The following is a 16,106-nucleotide window of genomic DNA, read 5'->3' as shown; positions in this document are numbered from 1 at the left end:
GGCACAATAGGGAGGAATCAGTGACTCAGGGCCGTGGCCAAACTGTGGCTGCTTCTTCTCACACAATTGGAACAACCACCAGTTTTGCTGGTATGGTAGATATGAACTGGAGACTAGCAACGTTAATAAAATCAGCAGCTATAACTGAAACTTACTTTAAGGGGGTAGTTAAACTGAATAAAATCAAAAGCTCTGAACTCCACAGCTGGATAGCTTCTACTATAACAGCAGGTAATCTAAAGTGAGCTGGAATATCTCTGGCTGGCGCTTCAGTCTGCAGTGTAGGTATATGCTAGCTGATACCTGTAATAGTTTTAGTAGTTTGGCACAGAAAACAAGCTTTTGACACACACTTGCTGATAATTTTCTTATGAATAGAGAAATCCTTTCCTTCCTCTTTCATTAAGTCAGTTATTTTAATAGGGTAACTCAGTTCAAAGATATCTATATGTCACATGGGTGCTTCCTGAGGCAGTGTCGTTTCCACGAAGGAATCCAGTTGTGTCTCTGTCGCTGAAGCCTGACACCTTGCAAACACATGATTTTTTCCCGGTTATCCAGCTGCTGTCTGACACCAGTTCTCCGAGGAATGATACAGAGGTGAGAAACACTTCAAAGTTCCACAAAGTTCCAGTTATAGAAGATCAGAAAGTAAAATATTTACTGTGCCCTCATGGATTTCATGTTTTAGCAACAGGATAAGAACCAAATAAGTATTCCAAACTATTCAGGACACTGAAGGTCTAAAATAAATCATGTAAGAAAGTGATTGTTTCTAGGGGATGTATCTGCCTCATACTCCATCACATGGTTGTTGCCATGATTAAGTAGCTCCTCTGAACATATACTTCACATTCCTGTGCAAAATAGTAAGTTGAGGTTCTTGTATAAAGTCTTCTAGAAATGAAATGCTGTTCATTACTATAGCTAGACTGACCTTCACATAAAGATCAAGCTGGGTGTTAAAGTGATTCCATTTTCTCCTCTTATTGCTTTGGTAAAATAAGATGTCAAATTTATGTTTCAATTTTTGACCAATTTAAATTGAATAGTCCATGAGACTTAAGTTTTATTTTGTATAATTTTACTAACTCTGTAAAAGATTTGCATTACGTTTATGGAAAGGTGATTGTATCTCTGTTCAGTGACTTATTCTTTTAACCTGATTAGAGTATCTCCAGATACTTACTTCTGATTAATATTCAGTTCTTACAGCTGTTTTTACATGCTTTGATTGCAACTGTGCTCTAGATAGGAGGTTAGGTTGGCAGATGGAGGGCCCTGTCCTCTGCAACAGGGAGTCTCCCAGTACTATCACTCCCTGCTTCTTTCTGTAGCTTCTGTGTAGCTCGAGTACAATAGTATTAGAATAGCATTCAATATGCAGTTATTGTAGACACTGTCAATTTAGGCATCTTGTTAAATTAACAGTTAAAATATGTCACATTCTAGTGTCCACATTGCTCCTACTCAAATTTTTTTTCTAATGTTCTTTGTAGAATTTTGTACCTTCTGTGGAAATGAAGTGTTTTGATGTTTTAAAAGTAGAAGGATGCAGTTTGATAGCTACAGGAAGTGCAAACGGTGCAATAATTTTGTGGGATTTTGAATCTGCCTCTGTGAGATGCCTGTAAGTATTCCTTTCATGGAGGCATTTTGATCTCCAGTATTTCATACAAACTTTTCGAATGGCATACTGGAAATTCTAAGATATCTCACTGTAAAGGGTGATGGACAAGCAGGAGTTAAAGTAGCAATTTATGTGGGCCTCCCTCCCTCCCACTTCAAATTACTTTGCTAGCTAGTCCTGATATCGTAGGTAGGAGAAGTGATCAAGAGAGAGAGTCATTTGGGGAAGGGATGATGTAATTAAGAATAGTGTTTTAACATAACTCAGCACTGCCACTGAAGGAAACTCTTACTATGTAAGTCACTCTGTCATTGACTAGAGGCTGCTACTGAGCTACAGAAACATCCTTATTTTGGAAGTTTCATGTTTGGGAGGACGTCTGGAAATAATGCTACTTCAGGTGATAATAGCAGATGTTCTACATTATCAGTATAAGTATCATTGTCTATACCTAGAAGACTAGAAGTCACATTAAAAAATGAGAAATCTGAAGTGATTTTGGAGATTTGGGAGTAAAAATCTCTCACAGAAAGTGACAGAAAGTGAGCATAGGATGGTTCCAGAAATTCTCATGTGGATTAAGCTGCTACATCAGGAAAGTGAACAATGACAATATGTCTGGTTAGACTGAGTGGAGCAGCATGGCAGTATTTCTGTGTTGGTGACGGAATAAATGCCTTCTAAGACCATACAAAGTCAATATTTAACTATCCAACAGTTTCACAGCATCCTTCATGTGTAAAATTGGCACGTTTGTGAGAAAGTGAGCTGAGTTTTTCTGTGCCATGGGAAATAATCAAAACTTAACTGCAGTTCTGGCTCTGGCTCTTCTTTCACTTTTGCCTCCCCATACATGAGGAAACAAATTCATGTGGATGGGTGAAAGACAGAAAAGTCAATGCTTTGTAAGTAAATAGAGTATTTTACCCAGGGTTCACCTGACTGGTTTTAATGCCAGGAACAAGGTACTTTTCTAACAATAGTTAACTTCAACATAAATTACTTTACTTTTCTCTTAAATACTAATTCTCAAGAAAATACTTGGCTGAATGAAATGTTCATAATTCCATCAGGTTTCTGTTTTTCCTGGCACAGGCACATTCTGTACCTACTCTTCACTGACATTAATCCATCATAACTGATTAACTGATTCTGAAAAACTGTGTCTAAAACTTTTAAGTGACATGCATTCTGGGAAATGAAATGTTTAATTTTTTAGATTACAAATAAAGTCTGCAACATTTTCTGGGAGCAATACGCAATGTATCAGATGCATCTTGTACAAACATCTTTATTTGCAGGTGTAAAATTAATGAAGACAGCCAGGCTTCGGTTCGTCAAGCATCTGGAGTCAATGCCATATTATTCCTTGTACATGGTGCTTTCTCTTCCAGGTAACTGTGCATTTTCTCTTCCTCCAGGACAGGCTCAATCATTAGGAATTTTGTTGTAGTAAACTGATGTAATGTTTGACCAAGAGAGCTGATTTAAATTGAGATTTCCTTTGTATTTAATCAATTCAAGTTCAAACAGTTAATCAGCTTTCCCATCCTTAAACTTTTGTAATGCTTATCAATCCATATTATAAGTTCTTTTTTTACCACTCCACTAAGCTATCCTTTTGTCCTCTGAATGACCTCATAAGTCTCAATTCAGTTGAAGAATTCAACAGAAGTCAGCTTTTGTCTCAGGTATCAGTTTTCCTGTGTACTGCACCTTCTTTGATTCTTATCTCTGTGAGATAACCGTGTGGCAGCAGGCTTTTTCTTTATTTTAAACCTGATACAATCCTCACTCTATTAGATACTCTCAGCAAACAGACGCAAGCTTATTGAAGTGTGCAGGCTCAAGTTTCATCTTAAAACAAACTAGAAGCTGGCATAGGTTGGTAGTGTTGTATGGAGAACAGAATTTAAGGCAAATATGCTCATTTTGAGAGAAAGCACTGCACCTGTCCATAACTTCAGAATTGCTTGTCTTCCAATGGATATGCAAGGGCAATGGTAGCCAAAAAGACTCAGTGTGGTTTAAATACTTATGCAGCTTTAAGGTCTTAAGCAATTAGGCATCTTTTTTGCTCTCCTGAATCATAAGGATGGTTTATGGTCTTACATTACTTTAAAACCTTCAAGTAGCTTATGCATTTACTACACCCCTAAATGTACCAGTGCCACTTCATTGAACATATATTTGCTTTTTGACATAATAGCTTAATGATTAGCTTAAGAAATCCTAGCTAAATTAAAAATGTGGTGATCACAATTCACAAATACAATTTTTTATAAATCAAGAAAAATTCTGATTATGCTCAAGCAGGAAGATCCTACAATGACTTTGAATCATATAGGCTTAGGATGTTTTGTATGTACTGGGAAGGTACCCGGATGAATTTGACTGTTATCATATACATACACACAATGTTCAAGAATGCTAGCAAGTTTGTAAAATCAAACACTGAAAAATTACAGTCATGGCCGTCTGTCCAAATTTAAGAGGGCTACCCCAGCTGCATACATTCTATATGGGTTTTACATTATCCCACTTATTTGGATACTCGGATACTCTTGTCAAAAACAGAGCAGCTGTGACATTGGTGTAAGTTATGTGGCAAGAACCTCTCATTAGCACAGTTAGAACTTTTCTTGACTCAGAAACACAAATATTGAAGACCACATCCAAATTTTTTTCCTGAGTTTCTTCCACAGTATCCCATTTCTGAGAATTTTCTTAACAGATTGAAAACAAGTTTCTATAATTAATTGAAGAGTATTTAATTATTTGCAGAGCAAAGCGCTGTGTAAAATGAAAGGGAACAAGACATTGGCATGCACTGAATTTTTCCCCTTCACTTCTTGAGGATGAACACCACTGTTAAGTTTGATTTACTATGGATTTAACTTGCTCAAAACTCCCGACAGGAGAGCTTGGCTATGTAATATGCAAATATTGCCTACTTGGATAAATTTCTAAACCACCAACAATTCTTAATCTAATCGGTCTAATCAATTCAGGCACTATTTTATTATGCTTTATTACACTGGATGATGTTGATTTCCAGATAGGAAACAGTATCTTCAAGAATGTCAGTGATCTCAAATAATTTATTTCACACAGGAAAATTAGTTCCCTGCCCTCTACTACTGCTACTGTGAGGAGTGATATCGGTGCCATTCCAGAGCACAAGAGCAGTTCTTTGAACCTACATAAGGTAGATATAGTGGCTTCATGGGTTCAGTAGGATTCAAAACAAATTTCTGTTTTCATTTTGGTTTTGGTTTTAAAATCTTGTAGCTCACTGTGTATTTTTCTAAGGCTAGCATGATGATTTTTGTGACACTTTTTGTCCTTTTTTTGCCAGAACATGCCATACCTGCAGAGCAACAAATAGCAAGTAGGCAAAAAGAGGAAAATCCTGCTACCTCTCAGATTCTTTGCAGCATGTTGGTTCAGCAGAGCATGGCACTGTCATAGATTCCCAAATAGACACAGGCCTAACTGTCATCCACAAACTAAAGTATACATATCTTGTGCTATGTAGTCATTAAAATAACAAAATAGACAGTCACTTGCACCTCTTAAAAAGATCCCCAAAAGCCCAACACATCAAGCCTTACAGATCAATAGGTAGAATGAGATTGAAGTGGCTTGTCCTCTTCTAAGATACCTCAAGCACTCATGGCTGCGTAGTTCCTCCTGCCTTATTTGACTTGGCAATTTTTGAGGCCACTATAGTAATTGCTCTCAGCCTTGGGGATCCTCAGAAGCCTATATAGTAAAGTACAAATGAAGGGCTGTGACAATTCTCATACTGAAGATGCAGATGTGAGTAAATGTTATTGCTATTTATGCACTTTGTTCATCTTTGATCAAGGCAGTAAGAAGACTATATGCATGTTCTGAATTAAACTCTCTAAGAGATCTAGGTGACATTCACATGAATGTAAGTGATCGACTTTGCTTGTCCTAAGAAATTAATGCCATTCAGCTAAATTTACCTTTAGCATGCTCCTAAATTCCAATTAATTTCATCTGTGATTTGTTCATCTGTGATTTTGATTCTATTCAGATGAACTGTTTCTTTTTTTCACTCAGTGCTGTCCCACATTGAATGGAAATTGGGGGAGTATTTGAATCCTTAAATTACAAAAATTCAAGTTCTTAAAATAATTTCAACTAGAGAACTGTTCTGTAGTTACACCCAAGCTCCATTTTCTAATTCTGTTACATTTTATTCCTTGCTTTTAGGAAGATGTAAAAAGTGATGAAATTAATACTCAAATAACAACAGGTATGGAAAGGTGTTTTTCATTCTCTCTGTTGTTGATCCATAAGTTCTGCCCAGGTTACCACAGAAACTGAGTTTGTCAGTTTGTCTGGCAAACTGTGTTTAGAATAATTGGGATACCATTGGTATGTGGATGACACACCTCAATGTCTTCTGATCCCTCCTGATTTGCAGTTGTTTCACAAAAGCCAGGTGAGGGTGCAGGATATGCAGGGGCTTAATTGCTGTTTTTTCTAAATAGATATGATGCTGAAAACCTTGCAGAATTTGGAAATGTCAACTATACACACTTCTCTTCCACATAAATATTCAAGCAATGAATTATTGAAGTGGTATAGCAAGAGCCAACTTGAGTCAAGTGTGAGTGAATGGCCTCACATCTTCAAAAGCAGATGAAATTTTAGAAGGAAAAATACTCCCTATAGTATATATCCTTAAAACAACAGAAACAAGAGAGAGACAAGTGCTTAAGGGTTAAAGCTGTGCAGAGTTAGTGAATTTGCAAGGAGCAAATCCTCTAGATTCTTCTGATTCCTTTAGACATCCTCTTCTGGAAAGCAGACTTTCCTGATAACAAGAAATTTGATCATCTGAAATGTGGATTTAAGCTGAATTTATTTTGCAAAATAACCCATGCCCTAAACCAGAATATCCCTAAGCCTTGTAGCTGCCCAGTGAAACGGACACTCATGTTAGGTCCTGCATCCACTGAATTTCCATTTCACTGAGGATTTTCATGGGGCCCCCCAGCATCTCCAGCTCTGGGGAAGTCACAGTAGGAACTCAAAAAAGGTTCTCTGTGACCACCACCTTGCATTTAGCAAGAGTTTCGAACTGGAGAAATAAGTATAGGAATCTATGATTCCAGAGTTGTTAAGTGTCATTTAGTTATTAAACTTCACTTTATTGCTGAATTTATAGTAATCTCTAGCCGCCTTGGGCAGAGGCTGCAGAACTGCCTCTCAGCTCTCCTGATGACCACTGTCTTGCACTCCCCCTCCACTCTCACTGGTGCTTGCAGTTTCGTAAAATCTGTTGCTGTGCTCTAAGTAAAGTTCCCCTGCATCATGGAGCAATAGTTCTGGCTGGTTTAGATAAGATCGTGAAATTTGTTCTAATTTCTTTTCAGCTGCCTTTTATCCATATCTGTAATGTTTTCAGAGTAATGTCATCTTGATGAAGGAGTTTATTTTCAAATTTACTGTTTTTTTCTAGTGTTCTATAATTTATGTCCATTCAATAGCAATACTAAAAATTGTTGAGAAAATGTGTGATTTGTGTTCCAAAGCAGAAGACACAGCTAGGTATGAGAATATCCAGTACTTGAAGATGAATGTACAGTTATCCAAAGCTGTAGCAGGACACTCACCAATACTGGCTTCTGCTCATGAAAATGGCTGTATCTGCCTATGGAGTATTCAGGTAGCTATCTGAATGTCTTTGGGATGGGACTGGACCACTGAGAAGATAATTCTACTAATCTTTGGATAATGCTTTTTAGCTAGCAATTGCAGCAGCAGATATTTTATTGCATTTTTTGGTTAATAGTTTCTTCCATGGACACAAATTAGTTCTGCTTTAATAACTATAGCAGGGAGTAATGGCAAGTGGAAAATGAAGAAACATGATTTGAAATAATTCTAACAAAAACTGAATGTAAAGTTATGTGAAAGTCTAGCAGTTGATTTTTCAGCCACAACATTTACCTTCTAAGAAAGGATGATAGGCAAGGCCTATCCTACTCTCTCAGAAGAGGAGAAATATGTCTCAAACTTTGCACAAGCCAGCTAGCACTAGTAGGGTTACAAATCAGGAGAGAATAGTATCCTACCACATAGTGTCTACAGCTATAATCAGCTTGTAAAGCCAGTCATGCAACAGAATGCCACTGGTTTAGTTGTCGTATCACCTGAGATCTGTAAAACTCTATTTCAGAAAACATGTTACTCTAAACAAGAGATACAAAGTAAATACAGCAAGAAGGGGGAGTACCATGATATGACTGGGTAATATTGGTCATTGTGGCAGACAGTGATCACAACATGTCAGCCATGTAAAGCTTTAACAGGAATCACAGCAAAGGCAAGTCGGAGGGAGAATTTTTCAGAAAGATGGATACATAGCTTTGTAGATGTTTTATGCGAAAATAGAATATGATGGTAAATGTCCCCATGTACAGTAGGCATGGGCTTTGTTGGATTTTGTTGTCTTCACAGTTGATGTATTAGTGTGCTTAGATTTTGTAGGAATCTCCAAGTTCAGGTGATGGTGTGTCATCACTGACGTGACTGTCATCATCATTACGTGGATGACACAGTCAAGAATCTCCTTATCAGCAAGACATTCTCCCTCACCTCCTCCCCAACCTGAAGAGGCAGTAAGGGAGAAAGTCTACTGGTGCTTACTTGAAAAATATAGCAAGTTAGTGAAGGAGATATCATGGGTCCATTTGCAGCAAGAAACAACATTTTAGTAGCAAATGAGATGCATACTGTTGATATTCCATAGCAAATGAGAGGTAAGTGGTGAAGCAGGGGCAGGTACAGCTAGACTGAATTGCCTTAAGAGTGAAATAGCTTGTTCTTTTGATGTAGAAGAGACAGAATTCCAGAAGAATACACCCCAGCTATCTTGTCATTCAGTAGATTAGGAAACTACCTTTTTAGCAGCTTTCTGAATATGTATGAGCTAAATAATGTGAATAGATCAAATCAATGGCACTCAACTTCTGATGCACTGATTTATTTTTTTTCATGTAGATATTATAAAGAGAAATATGTGTTTGTTTATTTATTTATTTTAGGGAAACTTAGTGAAAGAACTTTTGCCATTTTCAAAATATCCTTTGGTTCCTCTGACAGCACTATGTACAGACATCTCCACTAAAATGCTTTTGGCAGGCAGTAAGGGTGAGTAAACATGTTGGCCATTCTGTTTAGGACAGTCTGTAGGACCACAAAATATCATGCTGTAAATGTGCCAGAAATGTGGAAATGAATGTCCAAATGCTGCCAGTGTTTCTCCATCAAAGCTATAATTAAATAATTGAAAAAGGTATTTTCTAGTATGAAAGGAAGGTAGATTAAAGCTTAGTGTTAACAGCATTATCAGTGGAATTGTTTTCATAAAAGACATTACAATTTTCTTCATTCACAAGCCATGCATCTACTTTCCATCTGAATTACTGTGTTAATACCAAGGGCAAAGATTAGTGCTAAGAATAAGCAAAAATTTCACAACTGTGGTAATAAAACTAAATAAAAACCTGCAGCTGTGGCTGTACCAAGAGCCATGATTCGGACACTGATATGGAGTGCACAGTAATGGCTTCATATGCTGCTATATAATGAAAGAAAGCACTTGTGGTCTGTGCTAGCAGCTCATTGTTAGACTTTTAATTTCACACCAAATATGGCTTTCATTTGGCAGAAAGTCCAAGAGTTTATCTGCTGTCTGATTCTCCTCCAAACCTTTAGAATTACACTGGCAATTTTCCTCTTCCACATCTGTCATATGAGATTTTTGTCCTCTAATGTGTCACTTTTCTTCTAAAATACTTACTAGAACTGTTTCCTGCCAGCTTCCTGCTCTTATGCTCAGAAGCTGGATGTCAGAAGTTGGATGGAGCAGGTCTTTTTTTTCCATTTGTTTCAAAACTGAGCAGTGGCTTGACATTGATGCTGAAAATGAAGAGGAGTTTCCACTCCCCATTGATTCAAATCAGTAAATAACTTCAGGAAGGCAGCATGCACTGAACAGGATTTTAATTAGCTGTGGAAAAGTATCCACCCTATTACCTATTCATCTGATACTCTACCTTTGTCGTTTTGTGTTTGTGCCACTGTGTATTCGCTTTTCATGCTTTCTGCACCCTTCTCTTTTATCTGCAGTGCTACTACCGATTTCTTGTTCCCATTACAGATTTTGCCTTGTTAGGAAAAGGTCAACTTCTCTGTCAGCCTCCTTGCTTACTTGCAAATGTACAGTCCTAGAAACCAGATGTGACCAGTATGAAAGCTGGAATTACACAAAAGATTGCTCTGTCTAGTAGTAGAAATGAGAGATAAGAGGCAACTTCATCAGGAAAGAGGGAGCCTAGGCAGGAAACTGAGCAGTTGTGGGTCACAAGGAAAATGGTTCTTCGATTCTAGCTTCACATGAGTGCACTAAAAGGTTGTAAAACATTAAGCTTTCATTATGTATGCAATTAATCAAACTTTGTCCATTTTACCAGGGTTGAAAAACAGTTTAATCCCCAGGAAGCTCTCATACCTAGTTTGTGCAATAGATAACTGTCTTGACAAGATGATTCTTATTTTTTGCTCATGTCATTTAAAGAAAGAACTTCACGTTCTTTCCATTTCAAACCTATCCAGTTAATGACACATTGCTCACAAAGAGTATATATATTTCTTTGCATATTAATGAATAGTCCATTATTTTCTGCTCTGTGCTTGACAATGAGATAGTGACATTCACCTTAAAATAACTTTCACTGACCTGTAATCTCTGCTTCATTCTGCCCAGTGTTTACCAAGAGCATATGTTAGCAACGAGTGAATATGTAGCTCTAATGAAATTTACTGATGTTTTGCTTTTTCCTTTCTTAAACAGAGGGACATGTTATGTGCTGGAGCATTGCCTCATTCTTAGAAGATCCACAAAACAATAAAAATGTAAGGAAAGATCTGACAGACTTTCTTAACTTGAACAGTATACCAAGATAAGACAGAGAAAAATGGAGTCAGAGCTCTACAGGGACTAAAAATGTTTCCTGCACATAAAGGTCATGTCTTTTACTTGTAATAATAATTTGATGCTGTGAAAAACAAGAAAGACATAAGTAAAATGCTGCTAGCATTATTCCATTGTGTTCAAAGAGGCTGCATTAAGAATGAACATATCCATGTCTCCTCAGTGGTGTTTCTACCGTATGCCATTTGCAGGCTGTTTCGTGGAGGGATTACTTGTTCGCCTCTCTTAATTTTCAGAAAGCCATGCTGATAAATCCACTAAGCTAGCAACCATGGTGGCATATAGAACTGCCTGAAATGTGGTTATGTTGCTTTTTCCCTCAGCAAATAAAGGAGGAGCTCTGCTGGAGGGCACACTCTACTGAAGTGGTTGACTTATTTCATGAAGAGGAGAAAAATGTGGTAGTGACAGCATCTGTTGATGGTTCAGTCAGGTACAAAAATTATATTTCTTACTGCTATGGCAAATCAGTTGAACTGTCTCCAAAGTCCCTCTTCTTGCTGGACTTGTACATAGGCTAGAACTTAAATAAAATACAACTTAGGTTGCATTTTCTCTTCTGCACCTGAAAGAACTAATTTTTTAATGGAACACTTCCAGTTTTCTCAGGAAGTCAGACCTTCTGCAGACTGTCGTTTTCTTTCAGCAAGGTGACCTTGAATGCATAGGTGATGGACCCATCATTTTAGAAATTACCTCCTGTTCTAATCCTATTTTAGCTTTCAGTACTTTTAAAATTGACAGGGGTCCAAAGCATTGCATCTAACCAATGCTTAAGCAATTAAACAACTGCAGTCTGAAGATGCTTTCTAGACAACTGTAATTCCTTCTTGGCTAACAAGTACATTTGAAGGGGTTTCTTTTGGGGTTTTGGGAGAATCAATAAGGAATTTTTGTGTAGATCCTGCTCTGATGGCAGCACCTTACTGTAGGAGCAATTCAGGATATTGGTGCCTTTACTTCTCAGTTTCATAATTATAAAGATGAACTGTATGTTTGTTTTCTGATTTTTACAACATCCTTCTGAGATTTTCTTACTCTCAAGTTACTTACATTATAAACAATGAACTTCAGTCTTATTGATTTTTTTTTTTAATGACTATCATACTGAACTCTAGAACGGTGCTGCAGAACTTGATAATGTAGACCGATATTTTCTCACTTTTGTTCCATTTCTACAAGTACCCATTTTTCCTTTCTGTCCTTTGGCACTGCTTCTACTATGTCTGTAGGCTCTGGCACGCCATGAACGGATACTATCTTGGTTACTTTGGACAACCTAGGAAGTTGGAATTATCAGATATCAGTCGGTTGATTTTGCCTTGCGATGTTAATAACTTTCCTACTGCAATTAAAGAGGAAAGCAAGCATATGGAAAAGAAGAAGAAGTGTGAATATCCTCTCATGCTGGACAGGGACAAGTAAGATCTCATACATTTACATATATGTATGACTGGGGGAACAGTTCTGAAAACATACTTAAAAAGCACCTTTCACCTGAAGGTCAGAGAAAATATTAGTATTTTTTATGAGTTATTTAGAAAAAATCCTTTTAAAAAATGTTTATACACAGCATGGATAAATCTCTTAATTGTTATGACTAGGTGAGAGCCAGGATTAGGTGATGTTCATGATTTGAATTCAGTAATAGTGATGACTAGATGATTTTCTCAGATTTTAACCTAGTTAGAGTCTGTATGTTATGTACACTGTTTAGGTTAGCAGCCTGTTTCCTTTCCGGTTCCACAAGCTGATATACTTCTGCAATCCCTCAAAATTTATTGAAAAAGCTCAATGTGAATAGTTTCAACTCAAATCCTTCTGGAAGAATAAATCCAGTTTAATCTTTCAGTTCAAAAAATGGTCTTCTTAAATTTGCTTAATTTCACGTACCTCTCATCATGACATTCTGACACTGGCATAAATGTGTGTTCAATAGCAGTGTTGGACATCTCTCCTTCTAGGTAGAGTTCTCAAGGGATGTGGGTTGGTTACAAGTCAAGCCAAAGAGCCTTGGCCCTCTAGCTTAAGTCATATTTCTAGTCCTGGTCCTCCCTGGTTTATTAATTAGTGGGTTTACCAAATGAACATAAACACTGAAGCAGGACTATTCAGAGTCAACATGCATGGTGCCTTTAGTAACAAAGCAGTCCAAATCTGGGAATAATTACTTCAGGGCTTAAAAAGTCATGCATGCTTTAGTGCTAAGTTTTCATATACCATGTGCATTCTTAGGCTGCCTTTTAACCAAAGCACTCTGGGACAAGGGGAAATCTCTATGGTGCTTTACTGTTACCCCATGCAGGTTGTTATCCTGCTAACACTTATTATTCCACAGAGTTCTTACTAATGTAAGTAGTCCCACTGAAGTCAGAACAGTAAGGCATCAATATAGAGAAGTGCTTGGCTGTGTTTGAAGGACTAACCCCTGTAGTCCTTTTGAATAGTCAGTAGCTAGTTTGAAACCTCTGGAATCACTGATACTATAATTAAGCCAGCTAACCTTAAAGAAACTTTCCATAAATGACACGCCTGTGTCAAACTGTGACTACTCTTTGAGGACTCCAGATATTTCAGTAAAGGAGAATGGCTATCATACATTTAAAACACATTAATTGAACAGATTGGAAGCAAATGAGAAGCCTGCTTAACTGTGCAGAGAACTGAAAAAAAAAGTGGTCACACACCATGCAATAGACAGTTTCAGTCTTAACATTCTATATACTGTGTGTGCTGTCACCTCAAGAGCAACTTGATTATTCTGGATTAATTGTACCAAATAGTGTAATGTATAGCTAGCCAACCATCATCCAAAAGGCTGTGTTACGTATGGATGCTAGGCTTTGTTCTTTACAGATACAAAAGCTTCTCTTGGGTCAAGTAGTTATCTTCATGATGCTACTACAATTCACTTATTGGGTAGCTGTTACATAAGTCCCTGAGATAACATTTTAGAATTTCAATTAACAAATCAAGTTATAAATGTTATTAACAGATATTCCCCAAATATGCATATGCCTGAAAAGGTACAAACCCAGCTGAATAGCATAGGTGCTTACAGTTTAAACAAGTGGCTCAAGTGATCTATTGAAAAATTTCACCAGGTAGAGAGACCCATATAGAAGAATAGTCTCAGTTTCTTTCTGTAGTTTATAATTCCTTAGCTTGTGTGATCTGACTTAATTTTTATGATTATAAATGAAACTGTGTTTAACTACACGAACAGACACTTCAGATCATTTCTTCTTGTGTTTAAATTTGGAAACCAGACATATGAACAGAGGAAACCAGATACATGAACCGAGGAAACTTTTGTTGTTATGAAAGTGGCATACAGGAATTGTAGTCAGAACTGATAGAAATGCTGAAATACCATTATCAGACAGCAAGTTAGCACCCAGCTGTGGTAATTAGTGTTTTTTATATTAATATTTCCAGCCTTCTAAAGATGACAAGCCAGAATTGGGATTGACAAAGTGTTAGTGAAGCACTTCATGACACCTATGAAGGTCCTAATACAAATTATATTTTGAAGATATATGGAATAATTTACACTTCAAAATAATTTTATTTTGGAGCCAGCTAAGAATGTTGCATTCAAATTTGCCATTTTGGTAGGAGCATCAGATTTTTTCTGTCTTGTGTATACAGGTGGAAGTCACTGACCAGATCACCTTCAGTTTTAAAAAAGCCTAAACATGTTGACATAATTCAGGACTTGAAGTTTTTCAAAGCTCTGGCTTCTCCAAAGGTAGGTAATGTATAAGAAAAATTTGTTTCTGTTCTATGCAACGTACAGGAAATGCAATTATAGTTCCCATTTAGAAATTAGATATATTTCATTAGACTATATGAACTAACGATATATCATTAGATATGTCCTTGTCATTCAATGGAAAAGCTAGAATAAAAAAGCATAAACAGCAGGATCGAAGAAACCTCTCTGGTTTTCATTCTCATTGTTTCACACATCCAAATTCCAATTTAGAAAGTAGCACACACTGATTCACTTGTTTGGTTTAACAGCATTAAAAAAGCCTAGAATTTTCACATGCTCCAACAGAAGTCCTAAATATCTTAAGTTTACTTGAAGGAAGTGTAAAAATACTAGAACAACAGTGAATCCCTGGTTATACACAATAGTTCTTTCAGGGCTCCCATGAAATCAGAAACCAGGAGAGTTCTGAGTTAGTTTAGATATAATTATGAATACTTTCTACAACTCTAATTGCATAATGGTGGAGTTCCTCCATCCTTACCTAGTTTAGCCCTTAAAACAGATAAAACTTCTCTTGCAGTTGTAGTAGAAGAGGAAAAAGATATAAATCCTATGGCCACTTGCCAAAAAAAGCTTCCATTAACACTTTCTGACCATTCTTCCCCAAAGGTTAGTGGTCAACCGCTACTGAGGGGTATGAACTATTAACATCCTCTCCTAAAATCTGTGGTACTGTCAGTCTCCTATGGACCACAATCTGATATCTTAATGAAGCCAGCTAAGGTCCAAACAGTAGTCAGTAAAAGACAACATTACTCCATGTGACCGGCTACTTTGTGTACCTTGGGTACACACGGTGACAAGGATATCAGGTGAGTGGAACACACCTCTCCACTGTTTATTGCCCTGTCTTGCCAGCTTTCTTTCTCACTTGTCTTTGCTGACTGGGACACCAAGGATACAAGATCAGCTCTCATCTCGTCTGGGTGCTTGACTATTTGAAGCTAGTGCATTACTGGCTGCTAACCAAAGGTAGTCAAGCATGCAGTTTTGAGGTATTCTGTCATCTCAGCCCAAGGCAGGAACAAGTTGGTGAGCTCCCTTAAGTCACAGTTATACCAGTCACAGGTGCTGCACAGTCTCCAGAGCAGCCTGTGTTTAAATCACAGGGAAACTGACATGGCTGCTGTTGTGCCATAGAAGCATGCACTACAAAGCAACAGCAGGTGATCATTGGTCCCCTGCTGATCAACAGCTGTAGATAGAGCACTGTGTAACCAGAGAGAACAGTGTTAGTGCGAAAAATATGTTGATGCTGGGTATAAAACATGAAGTTTACTGTAGCAAAGTCAGTGGTTGAGTACATTGTGGGAAAAGTCAGTAAAGTTGGGCTCTGCTTTGGGTTTTGTCTAGTCATTTGAAAGGAGGAGTCACTGCAGATCTCATAGCAGAAGATACTTGATGCTTGTTAGCACTGGAATTCCCTTCCGATTGAGCTTTTGATGAGAAAAAGGTTTTATTTCCTATCATTTGCCTTAGAGCAGAACAAACCAGTGGACTTCAGTTTGCATGACAGACTAGAGGTGTGCTATTCAGTGGCTGTGCAAACACCTACAGTATATGACTAGCTCACCGTAATTCAGTTCTTCTGTCTTTCTGAAATGGGTAATGCCTAGTAATTAATGCACATGAGTAGTGCTTAGAATTGACAGGCAGAC

General features: G+C 37.5%; 1 protein-coding gene across 1 annotated transcript in view; it reads left to right on the top strand.

The window, feature by feature from the left end:
* The window catches only part of WDR64 (WD repeat domain 64), a 78,223-nt gene that overhangs the window by 59,809 nt on the left and 2,308 nt on the right, over positions 1-16,106 (top strand). Inside the window, exons 16-26 of the mRNA XM_049830711.1 lie at positions 424-600; positions 1,500-1,630; positions 2,932-3,024; positions 4,745-4,838; positions 5,876-5,918; positions 7,204-7,337; positions 8,719-8,824; positions 10,530-10,591; positions 10,994-11,103; positions 11,903-12,091; positions 14,322-14,421. Of these exons, the coding sequence (XP_049686668.1) occupies positions 424-600; positions 1,500-1,630; positions 2,932-3,024; positions 4,745-4,838; positions 5,876-5,918; positions 7,204-7,337; positions 8,719-8,824; positions 10,530-10,591; positions 10,994-11,103; positions 11,903-12,091; positions 14,322-14,421 (1,239 nt within the window). The remainder of the gene's footprint in view (positions 1-423; positions 601-1,499; positions 1,631-2,931; positions 3,025-4,744; positions 4,839-5,875; positions 5,919-7,203; positions 7,338-8,718; positions 8,825-10,529; positions 10,592-10,993; positions 11,104-11,902; positions 12,092-14,321; positions 14,422-16,106) is intronic.

Source organism: Accipiter gentilis, chromosome 28, assembly GCF_929443795.1.
Source record: "Accipiter gentilis chromosome 28, bAccGen1.1, whole genome shotgun sequence".
Taxonomy (NCBI): Eukaryota; Metazoa; Chordata; class Aves; order Accipitriformes; family Accipitridae; genus Astur; species Astur gentilis.
The sequence above is the reverse complement of the archived record's forward strand: the minus strand, read 5'-3'. Positions and strand labels throughout refer to the sequence as shown.